The sequence below is a fragment of the Syngnathoides biaculeatus genome, chromosome 18 (assembly GCF_019802595.1).
Source record: "Syngnathoides biaculeatus isolate LvHL_M chromosome 18, ASM1980259v1, whole genome shotgun sequence".
NCBI lineage: Eukaryota > Metazoa > Chordata > Actinopteri > Syngnathiformes > Syngnathidae > Syngnathoides > Syngnathoides biaculeatus.
In genome coordinates this window covers 842135-860177 of record NC_084657.1, presented here as the reverse complement: position 1 = coordinate 860177, position 18043 = coordinate 842135, and the positions used below count along the sequence as shown (strand labels likewise).

General features: G+C 50.0%; 3 protein-coding genes across 3 annotated transcripts; 2 read left to right on the top strand and 1 right to left on the bottom strand.

Annotated features, from left to right (window-relative positions):
* The first annotated feature begins 3 nt into the window (after positions 1-3).
* prdx5 (peroxiredoxin 5) lies at positions 4-2932 on the top strand. Its single transcript, XM_061804036.1, has 6 exons — positions 4-338; positions 1955-2089; positions 2175-2306; positions 2386-2424; positions 2496-2560; positions 2642-2932. The coding sequence occupies exons 1-6, from the start codon at positions 243-245 to the stop codon at positions 2745-2747; spliced, it is 573 nt and encodes a 190-aa protein (XP_061660020.1). The 5' UTR covers positions 4-242; the 3' UTR covers positions 2748-2932.
* Positions 2933-3509: 577 nt separating this feature from the next.
* banf1 (BAF nuclear assembly factor 1) lies at positions 3510-5167 on the top strand. The gene is made up of 3 exons (XM_061804037.1): positions 3510-3623; positions 4532-4725; positions 4881-5167. The coding sequence occupies exons 2-3, from the start codon at positions 4600-4602 to the stop codon at positions 5025-5027; spliced, it is 273 nt and encodes a 90-aa protein (XP_061660021.1). The 5' UTR covers positions 3510-3623; positions 4532-4599; the 3' UTR covers positions 5028-5167.
* Positions 5168-6960: 1793 nt separating this feature from the next.
* On the bottom strand, positions 6961-17572 carry si:dkey-175m17.7 (uncharacterized). Its single transcript, XM_061804302.1, has 7 exons — positions 17303-17572; positions 14422-16753; positions 13864-14166; positions 12977-13238; positions 9028-9085; positions 8302-8454; positions 6961-7887 (listed from the first exon to the last, which is right to left on the bottom strand). The coding sequence occupies exons 2-7, from the start codon at positions 16250-16252 to the stop codon at positions 7759-7761; spliced, it is 2736 nt and encodes a 911-aa protein (XP_061660286.1). The 5' UTR covers positions 16253-16753; positions 17303-17572; the 3' UTR covers positions 6961-7758.
* Positions 17573-18043: the final 471 nt, after the last annotated feature.

Below are 18043 nucleotides of genomic sequence, written 5' to 3'. Positions count from 1 at the left end.
GGACAACGTGCTGCGTTCAAATGCTGTCGTCCTTTTATTAGGCCAGGATTTCGCAGGCTCGGCCAACAGTGCGGCTGTTGTTGGTCGCCGCGAGTGGTGACCGAGACCTGCTTGGAGGCGTGTTTGCCTGCTCGACGCAAATCTCTTGTCGACACGTTTGCCTGCCTGCCTGTCTGTCTGTCTGCCTCTTCGTCACATAAGCTTTCTGAAACCCGAGTCAGCTAGCTGACTGGCTAGCTAGCATGCTTTCCGCCGTTACCACCGTCCTTAAACGCACCGGCGTCCGACATTGCGTGAGGTCGATCCACTCTTCTTGTTTCCTCAAAATGCCGATTAAGGTAAGACCGTGTTTCCATGAACAACATCTTGCCGCACTCGCAAACGGATCAGCCTCACAAGATGGGCTCCTCTCAACATGGTCCTGATTGTTTTGGTAGCCTATCGCGCTAACCTCCATGATGATGATGTCGTCGTCACCTCATTTGTCTCGTCGACCTGCTTTTACTTGCCCCCCCCCCTCCCTTTTTTTGAGTGTATTATGTGCGTTTTTAACAGTTTTGACATCTATTCACCTGCTCCCGGAGACGTCGACGTATCTTAAAGCCGCCAAGTTGCCCGTGGTTTGCATTCATGGTCTTATCACGTGAAGGCCTCAGCTAAGTTCCATCACGTTACGCGTATTTCTTGAACTTGGCGTTGTTGGGCGTCACCGGGAATAATATAACAAACAATAAACAGATGTGCCGACCACCACTTCAAAACATCTCCGACGCCCCCTTTTTCCCAGTCACGATCAGTAACATACTATGAATGTACCACGGTACCGCTTCTTCTTCTTTTCCTTTCGGCGTGTCATCTTTTTCCATCTCGTGCATCTTCCTCTCTAACATGTCCTCCCTGACAACATCCCTCCACCTTTTCTTTGGTCTTCCGCTGTCTCTTTCGCTCTTTTGCCCGTCAGCTCCACGGTCACAATCTCTGGACATGTCCAAACCGTGGAAGTCTGGTATCTCTCTCTCGAAGCTTTTCTGGAAAAACCTCCAACTTTGGCTGTCCCTCCCTCTAATGAGCTCCTTTCAAATCCTATCCAACCTGCTCACTCCTCATTTCTGCCTCCTGTCGTTTCTTCAGCGCCACCATCCGGAATGTAATCCGGTTGGCCTCACCGCGGTTTTCTAAACTTTGGCCTTGGTTTCGCCCCGCTTGGAGCCGTTTCTTCACTCCCTTGGCACACTCACCATCGCTCTGGATTGAATTTGAAGCCGTCTCCGCCCCTCTCATTCACGCACATATATTCGCTTTTACTTTGGCTAATCTTCATTCCAGACTAAAAAAAAAAAAAAATACACAAGCGAGCATTTGGAGCAACATTTACAGAAGTGAATCATGAAATGAGAGGTTTTTGTTCCAAAATAAAGTACAAGTATTGTATTCCACTAAACCGCCTCTTCCCGTCTTGAACCTCAAGGCCGTGCTAAACTCTAGAACAGTCAAGACAACTGTGCTTGAATCTTACTGAATATTTTGTGTGGATGTGTGTAGTGTAATTGTATTTTGAAATAATGGAGACGCACTGGTTTAGGCTAGCGGCCAATTTATACCGGGTCACATGACGCATCCAAAAATGGTCTGCTGCGAGAGGGCAGAGCCGTGGAGCTCATCTCCTGCGATTGGCCTGTGATTTAGTCACGCGCTGTCGGCTCCACGCAGGCCTCACGTCGTGGCCTTCTTCCAGCACCATTAAGCGCATCGTGTGGTCGTTCAAGCGCCATTCTTGTCGCTTTGTTCCTGAATATGGACAAGGGAAGTCAAAATGTCTTTTAAAAGCGGCTGAGCAAAATTGTAATTAAGTGAGGAATACCGTCGACTGAATGCCATCAAATAACCTGAATGCAGTTGTCCAGGCCATGCGGAATTCTCTGCTCTGCTCTGCTCTGCCCTGCCCTGGCCTCAGGTGGGCGACGCTCTTCCTGCAGTGGAAGTCCACGAGGGCAAGCCGGAAACTAAGGTGGCCATGAACGAACTCTTCAAGGGGAAGAAAGGCATCCTCTTTGCCGTCCCTGGAGCGTTCACCCCCGGGTGCTCCAAGGCAAGCGTCCGTCGCCGTGTCGCGGCTCGGAAACCGAGATGCGCCCCGACAGACTTGCGACTCTCTTTTGCGTCTGGGCCGTCAGACTCACCTGCCGGGTTTCGTGGAGCGGGCGGCCGACTTGAAGAGTAAAGGCGTGCAGGAGGTGGCCTGCGTGTCCGTCAACGACGCTTTTGTCATGGCTGCCTGGGGAAGGGAGCACGGAGCGGACGGCAAGGTACGTGGCGCTCCCCCCGGTGCTGTTCCGTGTCCCCGAGACTTGACTTTTCCCTGCGACGATTGATTTTGTCCCGCAGGTACGGATGCTGGCTGATCCCACGGGAGCGTTCACCGAGGTAAACCCAGCGGCGAGACGGCGCCGTTGACTCCCAAGTCCAACGTTTGCATGCGTTTGTCTGCTTCGCAGGCTGTGGACTTGCTACTGGACGGGGATCAGATCGTGCAAGTGCTCGGAAACAAGAGATCAAAGAGGTCGAGCCCTCCTTTCACTTTGGGCGGCGACGCCGGTACGCTCGGGTAAATTATGCTCAATTCCGGATTTGTGTGTCGCAGATACGCGATGCTGGTGGAGGACGGCGTCGTGAAGAAGATCAACGTGGAACCCGACGGCACCGGGCTGACCTGCAGTCTGGCGCCCAGTATTATGGCCGAACTCTAGACTCGGTTCCGACTTGTCTACCAAACTGTCGACGTTGCACTAACCGGTCCAGATCTGTCCCAATGCGTCTTCCTCGTCCTCGAGAGCCCCGCAAATGTTGCATGAGTGCTCGTTGTAAAATGGAGATGGCGGGTCATTAATGCGCACAAATATGACACCGATATTAATAAAACCTATATATGCTGTCTTCTGTTCTTGAGCATTAATAACAATATCTGAATGGCTCACTTGAGTACTCTTCAATATTTGAGTGTTCAAATGGTACGAGTGAATGCCTGATCAACTTTCGAGCAGGCTGTGAAGGTCAAAACCGATTTTCATCAACTATGAACTTCAAGCTACATTCATGTTTTCATTTTTTTCAAATGTAAGCAAGTTAAATAGAGCAGTACAGTATCAAATATTGCTTCAAAATGTGTGTGTAGCGAATTGACGCATTTACTCCCAGAATAAATGCGAGGCGCGCACTTTCCATTCCAGAAAAGTGTCGTCGTCCCAATGCTACACGAACGTTGAGCACAAAGCTGATGAAGTAGCAGAATTGAAAAGTGTGTACATCGATGAGCAAAGATACATTACTAGTAGTAAATGAATAATTTTGCGACCAATGAAGTTATCCTGCATTGGGGGGTTTTCCCCCTCGTGACACGAATAGCGACGTTCACGTTTTTTTGTAACACGACGCCTCCAGTCCAGTCAGTGGCGATATTGCGCAACCACGATGGTTTGCCAGTAACCAGCGAAGAAGAAAGAAAAGAGGAGAAAAAAAAAAGACTCCGAAGAAGACGAGCAGCAGGAAGTAGAAGAAGAAGCGCGTTGCAGGCTCCATTTCGCTTTTCTTTCTCACTGCGCGACACGCGTCAGCAACTCCAACTGGTAAAATCCTCTTCAGCCCTTTCGAACTTTAATCTCAGACGATTCCGATCGCGCTTTGACATCGCCGGTGGGATTTAAACACGCTTTTAGCGAAGCTAGCGTCGAAACCCCAAAAGCTCATTTATAGCCATTCATATTGCGGCGCCTAACAACTAGTTGGTATTTCGATGAAATTGTGGTTTTCTGCGCGGCGAACTGAACAGCGGCCGGCCGCACAGTGTACGCACATTGACTACGCCGACAAACGTTTTCTCATCAATAACTCGATAATGTGGAATTTTGCCGGCGTGTTAGCTTTCGAAACGATTGCGCGCGCAATTCAACGTGACGTCCAGAAAGCAAACCGATTATTAGTCGTTGTAATTTCAAAATAAACACATCAACGTTGAGCGCTTTCAGAGATTCGACCTTTCTGCTTTTCCCGCTCATTTATAACATGTAATCCTTTTAATGTTCCCATAGCTATAACCATAATGGTCCACATTGCCATTGTTTTGATGTCAATTGTTTGCGTACAAATGGAAACTTAGCCGGATGTAACCGTGCGAATGTTATTTATATTAACAGTTAAGGAGACCAAAACGCTGAAAAGATCCAGAAATGGAAAAATCTTTTGAATTTGCTTTTCTGCCCCCCCCCCCCAGTTGCACCCCTAAAATACACCAAGAATGTTTTTAAGTATTGTATTGTAAAATATGCAAAACACTTATGCATTCGAAAATGGGAAAAGAGATTATAAATAAATTTTATGTGGTGTGATTGAGCTAAAAGTTGCGCGTATTATTGTAATCGTTTGCCCCCCCCCACTTAAATTTAATGGTCGTGTATCTAAGATCGCTTGTAACAAAAGTTGAACGAGCTCGATTCTTATTTGCAGTCAATAAAGATCGCCTGTGTTTGTCTTGCAGCTTTTTTTTTTGTTTTTTTTTTTTTTTTAAAATCTGTGAGCCGATCTTTGACCTTCAACAAAGCAGTCATGTCGTCGACATCTCAGAAACATCGAGACTTTGTGACCGAGCCGATGGGAGAAAAACCAGTTTTTGCTCTCGGAGGCATCGGTGAGGTCCTCGGCAAGAGACTGGAGGAGAAAGGTTTTGATAAGGTACAATATCAATTCTTCTTTTTTTTTTTTTTTTTGTTTCCAAAAGAGCTTCAAGCAGGGAACTAATGCAAAATTGTTGTGCATCCCTATTTTTAAGTGATGTAGCTGCGAGTCATTTGAAACCCAGTTTTGACCCGGTTTTGTGCGTCCACCAGGCGTACGTGGTCTTCGGACAGTTTCTGGTGCTCAAGAAAGACGAGGAGCTTTTCCGGGAATGGCTTAAGGACACTTGCGGCGCAAATTCCAAACAGCAAGGTGACTGCTTCAGCTGCCTCAAAGAATGGTGTGACGCCTTCCTATAAAGCGTTCGTCTCTTCAGTTTTACCTTTTTTTTTTTTTTTTTTTTTTTTTTTTGCAATGGGGGGGGTAGTTAAAACTGTTAATCGGCTCTTCACTAGATTGAAATCCTTCATATACATACATATATATATATATATATATTTATATATGAACAAACACTGCGACACACCTCTGAGGTTTATTGAAGTTTTAAACACGCTGTACTCAAACTGTTGCTTTTTCCACTGACGTTCAGTCTGTTTCACATTTTAATTGTCAAAAAAAGATTGAAATAAATTGGAAAGTTATTGGGAAATTTGCATTCCTGCTGATATTATTGCACGCACCCGAACCAAGCTCAAGTCCACCCCCTCCGCTGCTTCCCTGATTCGCTTGACTTCACAGGATTCAAATTTCAGAAGGTCGTCGGCAAAGCCAAAAAAAAATGACCCGGAAGTTTTTGGCCGCGTCACCGTTATTGATCCACTAGCGATGCGGTTGAAAACGGGGGATTGACACTCGTCTCGGCCATGTGTGCGTAACATCGTCATTACATTACATCGTCAAATTTTAAAGTTTCACCCTCCGACTTTTTAAACATGTATACAAATCAAAATGCTGGTCATTTTCTTTTCCAACGGAAGGATGAATAAAACAAGTTGGTTGCACAAGTGTGGACACCCGCACGATTGACTGTTTGGCTTTGTTCAGATAGACCAAAAGCGAAGTTGGTACACACCTGCCACCGTTTAATTCATGTCAAATAAAACGCTGCTGTTCGAGGAGTCTTTTCCTGGCCTGTCTGGGGTGGCGCCCCGATTCACCCCCCCCCCCCAGCACAGGCCCTGGTCCGCAGGGTGCTTCCAGTGTCAAGTGGGGATCTCGATGGCACTACGGGGTCCAAAAACTGGATGTCACTCCAGAGTTGATGAAACCACCAGAAATTGACCTTCACTTTTTTTTTTTATTATTACCCCCAAATTTAGCGCCCCTTGTCATACCTGGTCTTTATATTTTTTCGGTGTCCTAAACAACGTTATTCGCAAGTAGCAAAGTGTGCTTTGGACACGTCCAATCTAAATCCGATCATGATTCAATTCTAGTCCTCGAATAAATGCTTTGGTCCTAAATGTGTAGGGGACGTTCCAAGAATCCAAAATACTTTCACGTTGTCCTCCGTCTGTTCGGGAATGTATCCACCAGGTGGTGCTGTCTTGTAAAGTACGCGGTAGAAGCGGGGCTCGTTACACGCCTGACTGTACTGTAGTCCAGGGCCCACGTCCAATCACATTTAATATCAGGTAAAACTCGGGCCAATCAGCGGCATCCTGTTCAGGCACGTCCGCTTGCGACTCGGCTCGCAAACGTTTGCCGACCGCTTGCTCGCTTTGTTTTTCATTGGCGTCGACTTTCGAAAGTCCAGGATTTGGGTGGGCCCACGTCTTGGGTAATCGTGTCCGTGTCGCGCACGGCAATGCAGTTTTTGCTCGCCTCTTTTTAGGCGATGTCACGGAAGTCGTTCATTCCACCGTCTTGCGTTTTAGTCCAAGTGAGAACATCATATCGAGATGCGGCTTTAATCCCAAATGTTGAAATAATTTGGCAAGGATAACACAAACTATTGCAGTGACCAAGGAAATGGGAAGGATTTGCTGCTCGGCCCTTCAACAAGAAGAAGAATGTTAGCAGACATTTCCATGGAAATGACTTGCAGTAACTTTATTGGACCTGACGTACTGTAACTGTATTTCAATTGTAATGATGGTCAATGATCCATCTTCTTAGATGCGCAATCTGATACGGTTCGATCCAAGAGCTCTATCAGAAGACGGTAACCCAATTTTACTTCGGGCAAAATATTGCAATTGGTTTATGAACTATGATCCACCGGTCGCGACAGCCGTGATCATAAACGTTGCTGAATCAATGCGTCCATGTAAGACGGGTGTCGAGGTCATTTTTGTCGCGGGCCGTTTCCCTCAGAGGGCCGTCTTTAATTGCCTCATTATTACGCATCAAACCTTTTTTGGAATCAGAAATCGAGGTTTTCAACTATTGTTCATGTTTGCTAACACAAAAATGCTTGCAATATCTCAGCGTTATGACGTGACCATTTGAAATATTGGTACCGATTTCAACAAGGATGACGGAAGTTGACGCACGTGATTTTTGTCTGTGCGGCCCGCATACAAATCAGGTGGCGGGCCGGACCCGGCCCCCGGGCCTCGAGTTTGACACCGGCGCTGTCACACGTTTGAAGAACAAAGGGTGAGCGGGACACGAAGACCACAGCAATTTATTCCATTTTGCACACCTCAGAACTGGACTCCGATCGTTGGTTCCAGTACACGCGTTGAATACGTTTTTTTTGGATGGTCTGTGGTGTCAAATGAGTTCTTGGATGAATAATTAGCTTGCGTAGTGACCGAAGTGGCGGACGCGCCATCTGAATTGGACTTTGACTTGATGACAGCGGCTGGCTTTCAGACTCGCGTCCTCAATCAAATAAACAATGCCAACATCTCCAAATGATCCTCTGCGTGACGCCCATTTTTTTTTTTTTTGTTTTGTTTACATTTTCATTTTCTTTTCTAACCCGGCAACTCTTCTCGACTGGCAACTGAGTGGCTCTCGTTTTTTTTTTTTGTTTTGGGAGTGCGTGTCGGACCGTGTACCGCAGCGAAGCGCAGTCGGTGGTACACGCGCACACTTGTACTTTTTCGGGAAGGGGATATGGAGCGTCCCCGCCGGGGCTCAAAGCAGAGCGCAGAAGAACTTCTTCTCCCTGAAGGGGTTCTCCGAAGTGGGCACAGGGCTGATGAGGGGGTCGTCGCAGGTGTGGGCGTCGCAATACGCCATCAGGTCGGCGGCCGCCTTGGATACCTGCGGACGACGGCAGCGGTCCGTGAGCGCCGGCTCTCTTGGATTTCACAAGCAAACGGTTGTTCTGGAGTGAGCCCGCCAAAAATTCTTTGCTCAGTGGTAATGGGCCGCCATTATAATATATAGCTTTCATGTGGCAATTTGGACCGCACCCACAACTTCCTGAAAGATGCAGCATACCATTTCCAATGACACCGTGACCAAAACTTGTCATTGATGCGTCCCCCGAAAACATTTGGTGCGGGATCGTTTTTGATGGAGCCATAAATGAAAGAACCGAGATCTACAAAACCAAAGACGGCCTTTTTTCTTTTTTTTTTTTTTTTAAGTCTCTCCAACTGAAAGATTTTCCTCACACGGACAGGCGTTTTTTGAATTTTTGGCGTTGCGCACCCCTCAGGAGTAAACGTTCACCTTTATCCTGCAGAAGCTGGCCTCGATCTTCAGTTGCTCAACCAGCTTCCGGGCCTGGCCGACACTCATGGTGCTGTTCACCGGGGTGTCTCCTTTCATTCTGGATTCCCGACACAGCAAAGGATTGTCAAGTCCTCGGCCCGCACAGAACCGCTAACTCCATCGTGGTGGTTCCGATTCAACGACATTGATTTCAGTCCCGGAAAAGATTGGCCCTCTTTTTTTCACGGCTCAGGTTGCGTTTGTCAACTCAGAACGTTCCTCGTCTCAAAGTCCATGATTTCAAGTGATATCATCATCATCATTAGGGTTTGAAATCACGCAGCGCCGAACTCCTAGCGGTCAATGTGCGGTAATACTGCCAAACCCAAAATGTGTTACACTGCCGGTGCTAAGCGCTCGGATTCCGTCCGCCCCGGCCCCGGCCCCGGCCCCGGCCCCGGCCCCTCGCATGATTATGAAAACCTTTGGAGGAAATCGGCACCCCCGCCCAGCTTCTCAATCATCAATCCAAACTGCTGCGTTGTTGATAACAAACCTGAAGTGGATCTGATCATTTCATCCATCTGTCTCCTTACCCGTACGGCGATGCTCCTCTTGTGTCTTGTTTTTTTGTGCACGGCGGCGTCAATGTCGCCGGACCCCACCCCTCACAAGAGCCCGGCCCCGATGCTCCCCCGCAGTCGGATCTGGCCGATCGTCCCCTCTGCAGAGAGTGGTTGGTACCTGCCACATAGAGGAGGGGGCGGGGGGTGGGGGGCACGGCATTGAGGACGTGCTGGAACTGCCCATTTTCGGGGAGGGCGCGTGTGAAAATGGGGGAATTTCCATGGTATTTCTGCGCAGTACCTGACGCGGATGCCGACACGTTTGGCGATTTGTCCTTCAAGCGTTTGAGATTTGGTGTGAGAAAACGTCGGAGTCGTCACAAGCCCACAAGCCCTTCCCCTCTCCTCTGTTGCTATGGGAACTGCTGCAGTCAAACGCTCCACAACACAGCGGCACCCCCCGTGGGTTTAATTTCATTTTTGTCGGCAGATGTTTGAATGTGCGAGAGCCGCGAGGGTCATTGTACAATGAACGTTTTCAATACTTCAATCGTCGGGGCTCCAGTAACTTACGTAAATGTGCAGATCAACACCACCCATCAACAGCTCATCATCTACCAAACTACACACACACACACATATATATATATATACATATTTTTTTTTTTTTTTTTTGGGGGGGGGGTGAAGTATTTCAATCGTTTTACCTCAAATCGCGTCAGCGGATAAACGCAAAGTTCGCGTGATTTACAAGCGGGTCCCACCTCCTTTATTTGCATCCAAAGCACCGAGTGGTCAAGATCCCGCTTGAGGCGGCGCCGTACGTCAACTGTGCATCCATGTTGGATGTGGCAAAAGAGCGCAATGAAAAGCTCCATTTGTTTGTTGATAGGAGAGCAACCCCAATGTGGTTTTGTGGTTTTGGTCGGCGCGTTTACATGCTTTACTTGCTGTGATGATTAAATATTTGGAATTTTGCCACGAAATCTGCATTGCACCATTTGTTAGGTGAATGTAACACTTTGTCATTCGGTACTATTTTACCTCCCCCGATTGATTCGATTTGATTCTGCATGAAAAAGATCTCTTGTTTCAAATCTCTCTAAAAAAAAAAAAAAAAAAAAAATCCTGAACACAGGTGTGAGATCTGGCTGCATGTCCAAAAACAAACAAACAAACAAACAAAAAAAGGTCAACATATATTGTTGACTTTACGAATCCACGCAGCGCTTCTCTGCCCCGAGGTCGTCGTCGATAAAGGCGAAACCGTGTTTCGGTTCCAGCCCATTCAGGCCGCTGATCCGGTGACGACCGGCGGACCGAGCAGGTTCCGCGTGGGCGAATGTCGCATTGGGGCCATTTAAAAGGCGTTTACGTCTGAAAGTCGTTATTGTACATCAGTCTAAATACTGACGTGCCAGGATACAATCTGGAGCAATGCTCGGACTTCAGATTTCAGGAAGTTAGAAGGAACTTTCACGCCACGATGATATCCAAGCGTTACTGAATATGTTGTGTATTGATGCGCCTGCAGGGGGGTTTGATCCCAAAGTTGTTACGCAATGGCACACGCGTGACGATCAAAATCCTCGCTTCCGATTGGCTGGCCGTATCGACGGCGCGGTTCAATACTAAACGTCCGGAGGATGTCGGCGAGTTTTTGGATGAACTTGCTTGTACGACGACTGCTCGAAGGAAAACATACAAACACGGAGACGCTTCCATATTTCATTTGTTCTTTTATGATCCAAAAACAGAGCGCTCCGAGGCGGTGGCTCGTCGCGTTTCACAACGCGCCCTGCGGATCCGACTGGGGTTCGTGTTGTAATTGCATTTCCTTTCCAATCGTCCCAAAGTGTTGCGAGTCATCGGAGGGACTCTTGGGTCGGGCGCCAGTTGAATCCCAAGACATTTGGTGACACGCCCGCAAGTGAGGCCACTTTGCATAGAAGATGTCCAAGATCCGAGTTTCTCTCCCCAGTCGCGTCTTTTGCGCCGAAATTGTTTCAAATATGTTCCGGGTGAATTTGAACATTGCCCGATTTTACTTTTCCTCTTCATGTTCCCTTTCAAACGACAGAAGACAGGAAATCCGAGGCACCTATTGTTTATGAAAGTACATGTGTGGGTCCATCAACGCGTTGCTACTTGGGTTTTGTTCCACTTAACGGTGTGTCCTCATTTTGGCCTTCCGGAACCTTTTCAAACTGATCCTCGTCGCATACAAAGAGGTCTTTGCGATATAGCAGCATCGTAATAATCACAGCGCGCATGAAATAATTTGACATCGGTTAAATACAACCACTGAGTACTACTACTACTACTACTACTACTACTGTATGAAGAGAGAGAGAGAGAGAGAGAGAGAGAGAGAGAGAGAGAGGAGAGAGAGAGAGAGAAAGAGAGAAAGGACAGAAGGTGACGGAATTCTCGCTATTTGGCAGTGCGCTCGTGTCGGACCTGAATGTGACTTGTTCAAGTTCTGAAGAAAGAAGGTCGTTCTTTTAATCGTATTCTTAATGTTGAGGACAAAACCCGGCATCTGGAATTGTGATATTTTGGTACGGAAAGTAACACGTGAAAGAGAGGCAAAGTGCAAGCGTAACAGGGCGACCACGCTCGGATTTCCGTTCCACGTTTTTTCGAAACGGGGAACGAAGGCCGTCGCGACACCTTGCGAAGCTTTCGAAGTTTACAAAACGCAGAAACGCATTTTGTTGTCGCGCGTTCCAAAGAGAAATATCTCGCCGGCCGCTTCAGAAAGTACCACGTGAGACGACTTTCTTTGGCGGCCATTTGCATATGAAGGCTATAAACGACGACGACTGCAGGAAGACCAAACTCTTTCGTAAAAGCAACAATTGGAACGTAAAAACAAGTCCGAGCGTGCCTAGGAAACGGGGACACAACCTGACATTATTGGTAGAAATCATCAGAAAAATCTTAAGGAGCTGTGTTAAGGAAGAACGACAAGTAAAATGTCTTTTTCCTTCCAGTTTTGGGATACAGGACGACGTCGGTTTGAAATTGTGCAAAAATATTTCCCACGCCTGGTGCCAGAAACATCGATTGTGCACCAAACGGCCAACTCTTTCTATAAAAGCGCTTTAGAAATACAAGAAGGAGATCCGGCCGGTCAAATTTGAATCCGACAAACACCAATCTTTAGCTTAACTGTAGATATCACAGAAGTTTGCCAGCAATGAAGACAAACGGGTTTCTTTGTCTTTCTGACATAAGACCGGGAAGCTGCACGATCAGGGGCCGATTTTTTTTTACTAGAGTAGACCCGGTTAAGGCCTGGACCTTCACAGGAGAAGTTGGTTCACAGTGAGTCTCGGTAACCTCGCCGGATCGATGGCGCAGCGAGGACGGTAAGGCAGGAGAGGAGAAGGGAAAACGGAGAAAAAGGACGGCGGGTCAAAGTCGAGGCCAGGGGGCCAGACCCGGCCCGCCACATGATCGTATGCGGCCCCGCAAATGCAAATCGGGATTCTTGTGAAAAGCTGGGCCGCAATTTCAAATTGTCATCAATGGTGAGTGATAACCTTGAAAGCGCTCGTATATTCCACAAAAACATCAATTCACCTTCGGACGTTGTAATAATGTGGATGTCGCTACACGTCGGAGGCTATTTTGCATGCAAATATGGCTTGTGTTGGGGCTGCGTTTACACTAAGTTCCCCGTTTGCCCCAAACGCAGCGTACCCTGGCCAGCTCCTTTTTTTTTTTTTTTTTTAAACCAACCCCACCACATCGATTTTGTTTCCTCCAACTAATTCCCAAATCCATCCATCTGAACGATTGCGTTCCTCATTCGCTGTGGGAAAACGTTTTGACGAGTCTTACTTTTGCCGATTACACCCCCACCCCCAACCATTTCCGGAACAACGTCTCTCCGCTAGCGTTTGCCTGGTTGGTCATGTGACTGATGGGAGCAAATCAGAAGCGGCATCAGAGGGGAGGCGGACACGGCAGTAGAAGGTCACCTCGTCTACAAACGGCGTACCGGATGATGATCAAGTTAAGTAGCTACTAACAGGAGGTCGCGTCTCAGTTTCACAGTATCAAAAGTGCACAGTAATTGTAATAATCTGCCCGTGAAGCCAAATCCGGCAAGTTCTCACACTTGGGTCTCCACGCCGTCAAGTTTGGGCATCAGGATGCGAGGGGTCACGCCGGAGTTGAGGTCCCTCTCAAACTCCAACAGCTGCCCCATGAAGTTGAGATTCGGGGACACCACAGGGCGGCGGCTGCGCACGTATTTGTAGGCGTCGGTCATGGTCATGAGGGTGTGCTTCATTAGGTAGGCGATGACGATTGTCGCCGAGCGCGACACGCCGGCTTGGCAGTGCACCAGTACGCCCCGACCGCTCTGATATGCTTCCTCTGTGGATCAAGAAAAGAACAAAACAAGCGCTTACTTTTGTGACCTGACAAACCATCTTTGCCGCTTATCCTCACGAGGGGAGTGCTGTAGCCTATCCCGGCTGTCGACGGGCAACTGGTCGCCAGCCAATCGCAGGGCACAGAGAGACAAAGAGCTGCACCGCAATCCCACCTCGGGGCAATTTAGAGCGTCCAATTAATGTCGCACGTTTTTGGCATGTGGGAGGAAGCCGGAGAAAAGCCACACAGGTCACGGGGAGAACATGCTAACGCCACGCAGCCGGGGCCGGGGTCCGACGTGTGTGTGTGACCTCCGGAACTCATTTAGCAGCAAAAATTACACAAGGACAATCAATCTGTGAAAGGGAAGTGCCTTGCTTTCGGGCACCTGGACAGCACTAGCATCGTTCGGTTCCCTGCCGATGAGCGAGCGCCATCAAACGGTTCGCAAGCGGTCGCGTCAGCAAACTGAAGATCGAGACCAGTCCCTAAATCCCCCAGCTCGTTAGCTGGATACTTTGCTTCGTATTGCCGGCCCGAGATAAAACATGGACGCGGTTTCAGACTTTCAGACGCTAACCGGAACGCGACACGCCGCCAGAGGAAATGAGTGCAAAGCGCTCACCAATGAACTCAAAAACCTCCTCAAAGTATTGCCGAAGGTTCTGCTTGCTGCTGTCTGTGGCCGGCAGCCTTTTGTAATGTAGTCCGGATTTGAGGTGGTAGAGGGGAAGGTGCGTGGTCACGTTGACCACGTAGCCGACGTTGAGGCGCAGCAGCAGATCTCCATCTTGAGCGTCCCTTTCGTTTCCCAGGAACAAGAACGGCAGGACGGCGCTGACCGCGGCGTTCTCCGCGTCGGGAGTGGTCGCCGACTCGTCGGCCAGGGAGGCCGGCAGCGAAGAGGAGAGCGGCAGAGTCAGGTGCGCTGGAAGAGGACAAGGTTTACTGCTCGGCGGGAAAGGACGTCGGATGTTTGGGAAATGGGAAGAATTTGGGGATCAATTACGTGAAATGCGGAACCAGACCTGCCTGCTTTCGGCCAACAACACTTTGGCTAGGCTAACGTTCTAAAAGAGGCACGTGCTCGTAAACGGGGGCGGGACACGTACTACTTGATGGTAGCTTGGCCGCCAAGGGCACTTTTTCCCCATTTGTGCTAAGATAGAAAAGAAAGTCTTACTTCTGCTCTTCTCCTCCCTCTGCTCTCTGTCGAGTGAGTTCAGAGCCAAGTGAAGGGACCGCGCCGACGGGAGAGAATGTCCGCCCTCCCGCTCTCTCTGCCGGGGTTTGGGTTTGACGAGCGTCCCGGGAGCAGACGGCGGAGGCGGCGAAGGGGAGGCGGGAGGAGGCGGACGAGGATACGGCACTTGCGGCTTGCGCTCCGACGCTCTTCCGTCTCCGTCGGCGTCGTGCGGAGGCCTCCTGAGCGAGCGCCGCTGCTCGTCGTATCCCGGTCCAGAGCGGCCGCCCGTCTCGTCCCGCCGAAGTCCCCGCCGCCCGGCGTGTTCCGCGTGGTCCCGCAGGGTTTCGCAGTCCAGGCGGAGGAGTTGGTTTTTTTTGCTCTCAGAACCCGTCCTCATCGCTCCCATTCCTATTCCGGCGCAGTGATTCTCCTGCGCCAGTTCTTCGGGCCAGATAGCGCGGACGCCGTAGTCGTCGTCTTGGGCGGGGGTCGAAGGAGGCGCTCCGATGCTTCCCGCTGGGGCTTTACCTCGGCGAGGGTTGAACGTCACCACGATGGGGTCGCTGCTACAGTAGCTGCAGCTGGAGCTCCCAGCGCGGGAGCCTTTGGGATGGCAAGCCGTGACGCAGCTGTGGATTGCCCGGAGGGGGCCCGACGAGGACGTGGGCGCGCAAGGCAGGCATCCCCCGAGCGCGCGTTCCCCAAGGATAGCGGGACTCTCAAAGCGTCCGGCCTCACTCGCGCAGGAGGCGCAGCGGAGGGGCTTGAACAGGCTCGACCGGTGTTCGGACACAGTGCTGTCGGTTGACGTGGAGGCGGTGGACAGACACCATCCCAGATTTCTCAGGCCCATTTCTTTGCCCCCCTTTTTTACAGCGCCAACGTTATGAACGCGGGAGAACGAGGCGGAAGAGCTACTGGAAGCGCGGCCTTTCGACCCGCCGCACCTTCCCGACCTCCAACAGCCACATCCGAAGGGGCGGCCGCAGTCGACGGTGCAGCTGTGGTCAGGGCTGGGGAACCCTCCTGCACGGGGGGTACGGGACGACGAAAGGAGAATCGGGGGACCTGGATCTCTGTGGCGGGATGCCAGAGGCTGCTCGGACTGCAGGAAGGAGACGCCCGGAGCGGGAGCGGGAGCGGAAGGGAGATGGTTGGAGTTGAGGATGGCCGCGCGGGGGACCCTAACCCTAACCCGGTAGGGGAGGCCCGACGTGGGATGCTCGGGATCCAGCAAAGGGAACTGAGGGTCTGCTCGACTCCAGAAGGTTGCCCTCTCCCGCTCATTGACATCCCTGAGGTCGCACCGCGGTACCTGCGCAGGGGCAAAGTCCGACGGAAACCGCTGACCTTGGCGCTGTGCTTCGCGTTGGCTTCCGCCTGGCGGTTCCGCAGCGCCGGTTCTTCTCTCGCCCTGGTGCAAAGGCGGAGGGGCGCATTTCCCCCGCGCGTCCTCAGCGCTTCCGCTACGGCCCAGCGAGCTGCTGATTCCCGCTCTGCCTTTGTCCAGAGTCAATCTGATGTCGATAGTGTGCGTGTGGGACGACAGTCGCGGGCCGAGCGTCGCGGTTCCGTTGCTGTGGCGGTGGCTCGGCGGCGGGAGAGAAGCGTCGGCCGGGGTCTTCTGCGGACGGGAACCCCTGCGTTTGCATTCCAGAGTCAGAGATTCAGAGGGGGGCTGAGAAACGTGAGGACGGGGGGCGCGGCTAATTTGCCCGCGGGACGAGGCCGATCTCTGCGACGGGTGATGCGGGACGGCCTCGCGCGAGGCCGGATTTTTCGGCCGCTGGATGACAACGATGCGCTCGTCCAGGGGGAGAGGAGGCATCTGGCTTCGCGGGGAAGCTGGCCGCTAAACGGGGAGAAAAACAACAAGGCACACTTTAGTAACTACCCGAAAAAGGCGGGAACCCTGGAAATGCGGCTGGGACTTTGATTTTCTTCCCAAATTCTCAGCATTGGCCTTTTAATATTTCAAGCGTCAATTTTCTATGAAACGTAAAGCCGGACCCCAAGAGCGGCACAAAAAAAAAAAACAACAACAACAAAAAAAACCCTTTGCGGAATGTTTTTCCACGCTTTCGTGAGTCGACAGATAATGCCGATTTGTCCCGCCGTGTCATTCCTGCGACGTGAAGATTGCTGGCGCCGGAGGACGCGCTTGCTCCCTGGGCCAAATCCATTTGAGTGCCGCTTGCCAGGAACCTCCCGTTCGTTGAAACCGAATCAGAAAGGGGCTCGACGGGATGCAAATTGCCTTCATCCCTCACGGGATTCTTCAGCCTTCGCAAGGAGCGTTCGCTGACGTGGAGGATGGCGCCACGGACTGCTAAACAAGACAAAAAAGAACCCTTTCAAATGGTTGGATCAATGGAAGATGCGCGTTGGTCTTTGTGGCCATAAACGTGTCGGCGCACGCACGACCCGTTCAACTTTTCCTCAACACGACGGCAACAGATCAGAGCTTTTGGTTCAAAGAGTCACTCGGTGGTCGTTTTTGGTTTCAATCTCTTCAAACGATTGGTCGGCGTGCGGAGCCACATCTTGATTGACGGCTGATAGTCCGCCATCTTAAACGTCGCAGTCGACGAGTCGTTCAGCCGGCGCAGATTTAACCGCGAGTTCGGCTGCGCAGGTTTTAGCCACGGCTGTAATTTGCACTTTTAACGGCTGCTTGATTTGACCTGCCGGTCAAATTAGGAATTTGTCTGCTCAAAAAAAAAAAAAATAAATAAAAATAAAAAAAAAAAACCTTTGTGATTGAAAATTTCTCTTTTTTTCCCCCCTGTTTTTACTTTAGTTCACTGAAATTGGTTGGTAGCAATTCCTTTCTTGGTCTAAAATCAAGTGCGTGTGGACGTCTGGAAAAAACGCAAACCTGATCTGTGGTGTTTACGTCTGTCAATGGCGTCCTCATCTTGTGTGTTTTTCCTTTTCCTCTTTCGGTGGGGGCGGGGGGTTCCGCTGACCCAGATTTGTCACGGCGGAAGCCGCCATCTCTCTGATGGCGGTCACCCAATTGCCGGGCCGAGTGGCCTTTTCGCTCAGCAGACAGTCTGAGTCAGCGAGACCCAAAAAGGAAAAAGGCAACGCGGGTTTGCCTCTGGTGGGGAATTTCGTTGACGCCAAGAGTTTCTCTCTTACCCCGTTTTCCAAATCTTGGAAATGATTCCCTTTTCTCATTCTGTTTAGTTACCGCTTTGTCTTTGTCTTTTTTTTTTTTTTTTTTTGTCCCTCTCACCGCTCTCGAGATTCTGTTCGGTTCCACCGCTGGACTTTGATCCCGAATAAAACTTCAATTAAAAGACAAAGAAATCATAGAGGAAGCTAAAAAAAAAAAAAATCCACTGTGACACAATAAAACTGTTGAGATTTTCCGCTGTGCTTGATTGAACAGCCCAACGGGACACAGACAAAAAAAAAAAAGCCAATCTTTTCATATTGATGGAGTAGAATTAATTTTTTTTTGGAGCGACACACTTGAAGTTTGACGCATGGATACGATGCAAATGCTCTGGGAAAAAATAAAAAATCAGCACATCTGAAATCTTCCTTTTCACGTTCCGCAAAGAAATTCCAAATTTCATTGAACTTTTCCAGATGAGAAAAATGGCGCCAA